The 10,463-nt window shown below is 42.3% G+C and overlaps 1 protein-coding gene across 3 annotated transcripts in view; it reads left to right on the forward strand.

The window, feature by feature from the left end:
• The first annotated feature begins 3,203 nt into the window (after positions 1–3,203).
• The window catches only part of KCTD20 (potassium channel tetramerization domain containing 20), a 25,045-nt gene continuing 17,785 nt past the window's right edge, over positions 3,204–10,463 (forward strand). The window contains exons 1-2 of one of the 3 annotated variants that reach the window (XM_015419443.1): positions 3,204–3,355; positions 8,586–8,777. In XM_015419443.1, the coding sequence (XP_015274929.1) occupies positions 8,621–8,777 (157 nt within the window). In that variant the 5' untranslated portion in view covers positions 3,204–3,355; positions 8,586–8,620. Of the gene's footprint in view, positions 3,356–4,130; positions 4,220–8,585; positions 8,778–10,463 lie in introns of those variants that run through there. The other 2 variants (XM_015419444.1, XM_015419445.1) reach the window with 2 other exon arrangements.

The raw sequence follows: 10,463 nt of genomic DNA on the forward strand, positions 1-10,463 counted from the left end.
GTGTCACTTCTGTTTATTATCCTAGATAATGTAGTGCTATGAACCATGGACTAAGAATGGTGAAATTTGGGTCCCTTTCTTCATTCCTCATAAAACATACTAGTCGATCTTGGATGAGTCCTTCACTCCCAGTATAGTCTACCTCACAGGATTGTTGTGAAGGTAAAGTGGCAGGGAGGGAGAAGCATGAAAGCTGCCCTGAGCCCCTCAGAGAAAAGCCAGGATCCAAATTGGCACTAAAAGAAATCAATCTCTAATGGAAAAGAAGGGGGCTCAGTGGACTAGATGGACCATTGGTCTGATCCATCAGGGCTCTTCTTATGTTCTGTCGAGTTCGCACGCAGTCATGCAAAATAGTGAAGCTTCACTTGTATGACAATAGCCAGCTAGGATCCTGGAACGGACCAATCGGCCAGCCCGGATCCGGGAGTAGATCTATGGGTGCTGGTACACTGTAAATAGTCTATCATGGGTTGTGTATGTGTGTTGGGTGTGGTGTGTTTTGGGGATTTAAGCAGGACTCCGGCCCTACTATTCCATCTGCTGTTCGTGCTCAATAAACTATGAGCTGATTTCAGTATCTGCGTCTTCGAACCCAGTACTTTACATGTTCCAGGTGGCCAGCCGTGTTGGTCTGAAGCAGTAGGACAAATTTAGAGTCCAGTGGCACCTTTAAGACCAACAAAGGTTTATTCAAGGTATGAACTTTCGTGTGCACGCACACTTCTTCAAAAAAATTGGAATGGAAGATGAGAACTTACCTTGATACCAGTGATATGGCCACTTGGAACCAGGTAACATCAAGACTACACTACTGCAATGAACTGTGTATTGGTCTCCCTTCAAAATCAGTTTGGAAATACCAGTTGGTGCAGACTGCCACAGCTTGGCTATTATCGGGTGCTAGACAGAGTGCTCACATCACTCCTGTCCTGTAGGCACTTTAATGACTGCCCATCAGTTACTGGGCTCAATTTAACATATTAGCTATTGTTGTGTCTTCACCATAGAGAAACCATGTTAAGCTTGAAAACCTTAGCCAGGATTCTAATCTGAAACAATACCATTGGCTGAAGCAGTATTGTAACCAATCAAATGTAAGAGAACTGTGCTGGAAGGAACTGTGTTTATTGGATGTTATATCTAGATTATGACTGGACCTTAACTAAGTGAGGGCGTGGCTACACCAGCCCGGGATTGTTTAAAAGGGAGCTAGGCTCCACTGTTTGTTGTCGTTGCGTCTTAGGCTTGCCAAGTCCCCCTGGGGGGCGGGGAAACCTCTGCCCGAGAGGCCCGTTACCTGCCGGCAGTGGATCGGGCCCCGGGGGGAACCCCACCCCCAAAGCACGCAACGTGCCCGGCGTCAGCACGTCACCCGGAAGTGACGCAGTCACGTCGGGCGCGTTGCCGTGGTCATCCGAGGGAAAACTCTATGGTTTTCCCTTGGATGATTGTGGCCCTGCCCCCAGCATGCCCGACGTGGTTGCATCACTTCCGGGTGACGTGGTTGTGGCGCGTGTGCGCTTTGCGTGCGCACATGGACTCCTGGAGCGGCACTGGAGTCCCCCGCTCTACATACAGCAAGGACTTGGCAACCCTATTGTGTCTTGTGTGATCTTGGATGTTCTCGTTCTTAATAAAGCTGATTCACTTGTTACTTACAACGTCGTTGAGTTGCATACTTAACAGCTATCACATACAAAACCCTTCAGGGCCTCAGGGCCTCATTTCTGTGGGATCACCTCTCCCCCTACATTCTGCCATGACAACTTCACTGATTGGAGCAGGGTCTTCTTCAGGTAAAGTAAAGGTAAAGGTTCCCTTGCTCGAAAGCCAGTCGAGTCCGACTCTAGGGTTGCGGTGCTCATCTCCGTTTCAAAGCCGAAGAGCCAGCGCTGTCTGAAGATGTTTCCGTGGTCATGTGGCCAGCATGACTAAACAGCAAGGCGCATGGAACGCCCCAGGTACCACCGAAGTGGTACCCATTTATTTACTTGCAATTTCTTGCTTTCGAACTGCTAGGTTGGCAGGAGCTGGAACTAGAGATGGGAGCTCACTCCATCATGCGGCACACTCGGGTCTCGAACTGCTGAACTACTGACCTTCCACAGCCTGCAGTTCAGCGTCGTAACCACTTGAGCCAACCTGCAAATGGACAAAACCAACAACTGCCCATAGGTGTGCCTTGCCCGTTGTGGCCCTTCCTTACGGAATAGCCTGCATGAGGAAGTCAGGAAAGGCTCCCACTCTCCTGGCTTTCCACAAACTATGCAAAACTGAATTAATCAAGAGGGCTTCTCTACGCAGGCCACAGAGGTGCACTGTACTAAATGCTTCACAACGTCACTTGGATAAATTATTAGAGACTGTGGTCTATACTACTACTGCGTTTAGCTTGCTGAAACTAGGATCCTACTGTGGAATTTTGCAAAAATTAAAGTGTCATGTTAATAGTTATGCTTTGCTTTAGTTCTGTTTTTAGATTGCTGGCTGGTTCTACAACCCAAATCCTATCAGCTGCCTACAGTATTTGTCTATTGATTGATTTTTGGATGGGAAGTTGCTTATGGGGCCAATTTTTCCTCTCTCCTCCTTTGTTGCAGCAGTCTTTGTTGCAACTCGAAAACCTGTTTTCCACTCAGCTCTACCTAATCCAATTTAGTCTGCAAGGCACCCTGTAGTCCATGTTAAAAAGACAGGCTGTAGAGTGTAGACCATGCATTTCATGATCTGAAACTAGTTCTTTGCTCCCCACAGCCCCTTCTTTTCTTTTTTGTACTGAACATCTGGCCTTATGATGAGCTCAAACCGCTTTGTGATATTTTGTTTAGTCCTACCAAAATGTATCAAGTAGCTTTTAGTTTTGATTTTCCTGCACGTGTCTGATCCTATAGGTGTTCCTTTAAAAGAAAATCTAACCTATCGGAATGGGTTCCATTTTAGTAAAACGGTGTTGTTACGTACTTATATTTAAAACTTGACCGTGTTGAGTCAGGAAGGGGTTAACCGCATAGTCTGAGGTTCTGGGCCAGAAGTGCAAACTGCAGCTCTTCTGAAGGGATATTTTTAAGATATCCCACGTGAATTCATATTATTTCTTCACCGCCGTTTCTGAGTATAGGCAAATACTGTCTCTCCTGTATGTGCTGGGTAGGGACTCTTAATTTGAAATATTTACATGATGACTCACTATCGAGGTTTTAAGATGGGGGGCGGAGAGTTTGATCGTTACAGCACAAACCATTTTAACTCTCAGCCTCTCTGTTCTTTGGGTTTGTTCGCCTTCTTTTTAATGGCAGATCTCAGGATTTCTGTGTGGTTATATCAACGGGGACCAATTATGAATTGAACACAGGTAAGTGTAGTATATTTAATTTGGTCTCCAAATGAATCTTTGTAGGAGAACTTTGTTCCGAAAATAGAATTTGACATAGATCGGAGCCGTATTTCTGATGGTTCCAAGTTTTCCGGGCATACGTTTGATGAAGGCCTAGAACAGAAAGCAAGTTTTGCACAAAGTCCGGATGTTTCTCTTTCACTAAAATGCAGATTATATAATGAAGACGGGTGGGGGAAAATATCAGTGTAAAGTCGCAAATATTAGAATGCTGAAGAACTGGGAAAGTTCAGTGGGTACAGTTACAAAGGCAGGTTGTTTGGAAGCACAATCCTTGCTTTGTTGGATAAACATCCTGGAGGGTTTCGTGTTGGAAGTCTCCCATCCATGTTTACTGTAGGCCTCCGAATAGCTTTGCTCAGAACAGCGCACGGCAGTCAGGAAACAAGCGCTTGGGATACAGACGCTGCTAAATCCTTTGTTAAGCGATTATGGGAAGCGACTGTAGGTCTGTCTGGTACAAACCATAAAATAGCTCACAGAATTCTTCATAATATAAAGCGGTCATCCTTGTATTTTGTTGTATCTCAGCTCAAGGCTTTTCTGCGGTTTTTTTAAAAAAGGTCAGCAATGCTGTGATCGATTGTGGACTGTGTCTGTTGAGCTTTGTGTCGGTGTGCCTAACAATAAGGACAAAATTGCGGAGTTCTGCTTCTAAAAGCCTAGTTTTAATTTTCCCTAATTAATCTTACTTGCTGGACTTATTCTCTTTGTTAGGCAAGAGGATGTTCATGAACTGATAAAAGTCATTTTGAGTCTGAAGTGCTGATTTGCTTCCACTGGGGGTTTTGTGTAGCTGCTGTCTGCAAGCACCTTTGACAGGTAACATTTGTGTAGCTTCAAGACTACTTGACCAGGTTAGCTTTCAGGGGACAGGAGAACAAATTGTGGTCACTCAAGGCACTTCTTACCAAAATCTTGAAAGTTCTGCTTTTGTGTGTGTTTCTAGTCTGCAGAACAGTAGAGATATCTTTAATGATCTCATACCAAGTAAACAGAAAGCTGACTATCTCTCATATGTGAATACTGTATAATTAAATACATTGTCTTTGTTAGCTGTAGTGTCTGCCATGTTCATCAAAATGATATCCAATTCAGTGTTAATTGTGTAAAATTAAAGTGTGTAAGGGTTCAGATAAAGCATTTTTGCATTACCCCACATTAATAGTTTTTCAAAATGCTTTCAGTTACAGGTTTGCCATCAGGCCTGGAGAAAGATGTCCTGTTCCTTCTTCACTAGAAACTTAATGTGTAGAAATGGGCAGCTGAAGCTTGTCATGGCAGGGAGAGAAATAACATCACATTAAACCTCTATTAAAAGATCAGGGCATTTTTCTCCAGGCCTGTTGGCAACCTTATTCGGTTAGCATGTCCACAATAGAAATGTGCCTCATATGATGTTGCATGCAGATTATGGTTGGTTTGATCTTATGTGAAGAAAGAAATATAAAGTCACCTTTTTAAGTTAGCTATTTGGGTGAAAATTCAGATTCCGCCATAATAAGTATAGATGGTATAACAGCAGCATTGAAATGGTTTCTACACATTTTTAGTACAGTTGGCTGTTGATAGGTACAATAGTCAGTCCTGGTTGGGAATGAACTTTTAACAGGGTAGGTCAAATTCTGAATTAAGTGAAGAGCCAGCAATATTGGCTCTGCCCCACTGGTGTAGTCCCCTGAAAGACGTGGGCGAAGGGCTCATTAACTCACTCCTTCCCAGTGATTAGTAGCAGAGGGTTTGGCAGAACCATAGTTCAGCTGCTTATCTTGGGGGTGGGGAAGGGTGTAAACTGCCTGTGTCAAATCAGGTACCAGGAACTCTAAGGGGGCTCCAGGCTGCCAGTTGCTGTGATACAGAATAGCCAAGATCCAAAGAGCCTTGCATTTGCTCAAGCTCTGGAAGTAAGACGTGTATAACAAAATGTACTACTGATGCAGGAATCTGACCATATTGCAAAAGGAGATTGTTATGTAAACTTTGGGTTATGCATGTGCACTCTTACACAGTCAATGACCCTGTCTCCATTGGGAGATCTTCCTCTTGGCTTCTTGGCTATTTGGCGAACTGTATTGTTAGTTCTCCTTTGATGTTATAGCTATGCCAGTAAAGGTCGTGATGATGATCACCTGCAGAATCACTAGCCACGATTCTGACCCATTCTTTGCCAGTAACGTCTTAGCAGTCAGTGGTATGAGGCGACTGCGTTCAGTAAGCACAAGAAGTCGTCCTGTTGCGAAAATCATACACTGCCAAGAAGCCAAGATAAAAGCTATACAAATACAGTAGTGTTGAATGACAATAATAGTAATAATAATAATAACAACAGTAAAAGGAGAACTAAAACAACAGCAACCACCAATTGCAGCAAGGAAGCTTAACTGACCGGGAAGGAAAGAGAAACGTTATAAAACATGGTTAGGCACTATATAGTGCCTAGTGATTCTGACTTTAATGCTGCTGATACTCATATAAAGAAAATGACTGTAATGCTAGGAAAAGTAAGACTAAAGAGGCAGACAGAAGAAGAGCCATTGCAGACAGACCACCCATAGTGAATCTCACTTTGCTGAAGGAAAAATTGCTGACGCTATAATGCTAAACTGCATTATAGTTGTAGAAACCAGGCTCCTTCTCAAATGTAAGTAAGAAAACAATGCTCTTAAGTCTTATTTCTGCAGTTGGGCATTTCATCCAATAACAGGATGATTCTAGGTACTGTCTCCTTAAGTTTAAGATAGTTGCTACTGCATCAAGCCTTACTCATGCCAAGAATGTGCCTGTAGACAGCAGGGTATGGATCCTGCACAGTGTTTCTGCAAGTGCCAGGGCATCAGAACAGGATTTCTGGAGGCATTTTAGGCTGCCATGGGAAGGGAGCTGAGTAAGTCATGTTCTGCAGGCAGAGGTCCTGCCTGCAAAAATGCTAGGCTGGACCTAAACTCAAGTTAGGAAAACTAGAGGCTTCTGGTATGTTAGTAATGCGGGGATGGGAGCTTCCCATGTTAACATCTGGCAGATGAGCACTTTTGCCAGATTTACTAAAATCAGAAAATGCCAGAACGTTGAATACAACTTAGAGAAAGACAGATGAGTAGGTCTGACAACACGCAGGGTTAGTCTCTTGTAGCTAAATTTGTGCATTACTCATTCCTTAATGACCTTTCAGGCATGGCAATACTGAGTACTTGTTTCTCAGGCTGGCTTAGTCCCCTACAAAGTGCACTTGAAAAAAAATAATCTCCTTCTCAGGCTGGCTTAGTCCCCTACAAAGGAGTGCACTTGAAAAAAAATAATCTGTGTACACACATCTACAAGTATTGTGTGAAGATCACTGGGTGTAAATTCTTGAGGAAGCCATTGCCAATGGCAGTTTCCCAGTGAGGATGTACTCAGCAGAATAGACACTGAAATAATCTGAACATACGATAGTGTACGCCAGTGTATGCAGATGCATTATCTCTGCTGACAGAAAGAGTTTCCATCAGCAAAACCTGCTGCAGCCCAAAATGATATCTGGAATGCTGCTTCTGGCTATCTCTAGGAACAACATGGGGGGCGGGAGAATCAGAGATCTGCAGTAGGAGAATGGAATTGATAAAGTTGCTCCTCTTTCCATTAACAGAAATTTCCCAAAGACTTCAGCCCCATAAGGTATATCTGCATGAGGAAATATCATGTATGAGGCAACTATCATTGTACCTTCCTTGACCCTTGATGCACAGGGTGGTCTTAAATGTGAAATAAATAAATGAGGAAACTTTTAGGTTTCAACCTGGAAAGCAAGCAAGCAATGGCTGGGGTTGGGGGGTATTTTAGTTTATTTTTAGGAATAATATTTAGCGCTTATACAGCACTTTGAGATCAAAGTAGTTCCTACTTGTGTCATGGAAGCTCACTGGGTGACCTTGGGCCAGTCACACTCTCTAACCTAACCTAGCCTAACCTACTGCACAGGGCTGTTATGAGGTTAACACGGAGGAGATGAGAATGATCTAAGCGGCTTCAAGTCCCCATCGAGGAGAAAGGCAGGATATAAATAAATTACAAAAATAATAAACATAAGTAATTTCAGAACAAATTTTGAGTCCAGTGGCACCCTTTAAGACCAACAAAAAGTATGAGCTTTCGTGTGCATGCACACTTTCTCAAATACATGGAAATGGAAGTTAACAGTTCATATATATTCTACATAGGTGAACAGCAAATTAGTATACAATTTAATGAATATGTTTTGACATATACAAAGACTAAACAGCAATAACAAGCTAAGTTCATACAGTCACCATTTGTTTGGATTTAATTAGGGGGGAAACAATAAAGTCTTTGCCTATGACAAAACATCTTCATTTAGTTGTATGCTAATTTGCTGTTCACCTGTGTATAGGCATCTGCCTATGTATATGAACTGTTAACTTCCATTTCAGTGTATTTGAGGAAGTGTGTGTGTACACCAAAGCTCATACCTTGAATAAACTGTTGTTGGTCTTAAAGTTGCCACTGGACTCAGAATTTGTTATACTGCTTCAGACCAACACAACTGCCCAACTAGATCTATAATTTCAGTCATCCTTACAACAGCAACCCTGTAAGACAGGTCAGTATTACCTCCATATTGCAAACAAAGATTAAGAGACCGTTGCTTGCATAAAGCTACGTTGCAGGTTTAGGGCAGAGGCAAGAATTTGACAGGGAACTTCTTTCTTCACATCATAGCTACAAAGTTATACTAGCTTGCAGTATGCTTTGCTGAGTGAAAAAAGACGAAGAATAATTCTTGTTCAGTTCCATAATCCTGGCCAGTAAATTATTAGATGTAAATTATTAGATGTATCCAGGGGGGGGGGAAGAGATCAGCAATTCAGTAACACTCAGTTGGCAGACACTATCAAAAACTTAGGTGCCTAGCACAAGCATACCCCTTCTGCTCAAAGTTTACTCAGTGCAATAGGTATACATAAATTCCCTTGACCTGTGATGTGGGCCAGTCCTTAGGCTTGACTGAACGGAGGGATTTCTCCCAGATATGAACCCTCCATTAGTCTCAGTAGACCCTTTCTACAAATGGGCCATCACTTAGAGTTACAAACACCCATCTGATGACTTTGACTCTTGAAAGCTCCATACCCTGGACATTTTGTTGGTCTTTAAGGTGCTACTGAATTCAAATCTTGCTCTTCTACTACAGATCAGCACGCTACCCACTTGGAACAAACACCCCAAATGAGCACTAATCGTGCAATTGGAATGGAGAGGATGAACACTCAGGAATCATGTCAGCTCACAGAAAACATAACTACCACGCCCCATGATCCAGGAGAAAGTAACTTGAAACAGGGCAGTCAAGCCAGTAACTGCTTCCCACTTTGCAGAAATAATGGTAAGAACGAGTCAGGCACTGGCTTTCTAAGAGGTAGGCCAGTACTCTATGTGCACATGAGTCATGATGATGCAGGCTGTGGTTATTCCTGTAGCCATAATACAGAATGGCTTGGCTGTTACTTGCTTGCCTGGTGACCTGGAGCCCTGCAGGAAATGGCATTTGCCCTCTTGAAGGACTGGTGGTTCATGGGGCTCCCCTAAGTGAGAGAAGCACGAAGGGACCCAGTTTTCATCTCAGCTGTGAGACTGTCCATGTGCAAATGTAATTCATGGCTGTAGAGTTCATGCAGCCCACAATGTAATGGTGGTTGAGTTTCCACTTTTGCACTCATGTATGCTCTAGGGCTCTGCTCTGCTTGCACAGCAACGTAAAGGAACTTTTGCCTTCATGGGATGTTAATTTTCTCAACATATGAATTTTCCAGAAAATTTAAGATGGTTTAGGATAAACCCAGCATGATAGTAGGTGTGCACACTGGGACGCTGAGATACAAACATGTGCATGATCTGATTTTTTTTATTACTGTAAATTTATATGCAACAATCAAAACAAATAATATCTTGCAAAATATTAAGTATTGAAAATCAAGGCATACAGAATAGTATCATTCGAGTCATAATATAATCAACACACTTCTACTGTACTTGTTTCCATGTTCTGAAGCAAGTATTTCCAGATTTAATTTAATTTTGCTGCATCAATCAACTTTTTTAAAGTTATGAGCTTGATGAGTTTGTATAAATCTTCAATTCCATCTAAACAATCATTCCTATATGAAAATGCCTTTCGTTCCAGAAATTTGCAAATAATAATTTTGATGCAGTTGGAATATTTAGTGCTATCTTCTCCTTAGAATCATTGCAGCATACTTAAGCAACAAACAGTGCAATCCTAAGTGAGTCTACGCAGAATCTGACTCAGGTCTGTTCTGTGGGACTAACTGCAAGGACAGTATTCTTAAGATTGCACTGAAAAACTCTTGAGGTATAGGAAACATCTGCAATAAACCCTGATGACAGTGCTTGAAACCAAAATGTTGGAGCCAGGATATATAACCATTATCTATGAAGGAATAGCAGTTTCCTTCCAAATTATTATAAATTCTGCCAAATGTCTCAAAGAAGAAAGATGCCGTTGATGCATCACTTTTATTGTATTTTCCCATTGCAAAAGACTGACAGAAGAAAGTAGAAGCACAGATGCGTCATCTGGTTGATGACACTTTAGTTAGCCCTGTATAAAGAAGAAGAAGAAGAAGGAGAACTCCACTGGATCAGGCCAGTAGTCAATTTGGAGAGCAATCCTAAGTAGGTCTACTCAGAATCCTACTCAGGTCTATTTAGTGGACTATTTAATTCCCTTAGGTCTATTGATGGCTAGTAGCCGTAATGACTAACCTTCCATGAATCCGTCAAATCCCCTTTTTAAACCTTCTGTAAGGGAAGATCTTGTCTCACTAACCTGTTAATGTTCTTTGAGGGGGTGAACAAACATGTGGACAAGGGGGATCCAATAGATATTGTTTACCTTGACTTCCAGAAAGCTTTTGATAAAGTTCCTCATCAAAGGCTCCTAAGTAAGCTCAAAAATCATGGGATAAAAGGACAAGTCCTTTTATGGATCAAAAACTGACTAATTAATAGAAAACAGAGAGTGAGTATAAATGGGCAGTTCTCTCAGTGG

The sequence above is a fragment of the Gekko japonicus genome, unplaced genomic scaffold, assembly GCF_001447785.1.
Source record: "Gekko japonicus isolate JY-2015 unplaced genomic scaffold, Gekko_japonicus_V1.1 scaffold591, whole genome shotgun sequence".
Lineage (NCBI taxonomy): Eukaryota > Metazoa > Chordata > Lepidosauria > Squamata > Gekkonidae > Gekko > Gekko japonicus.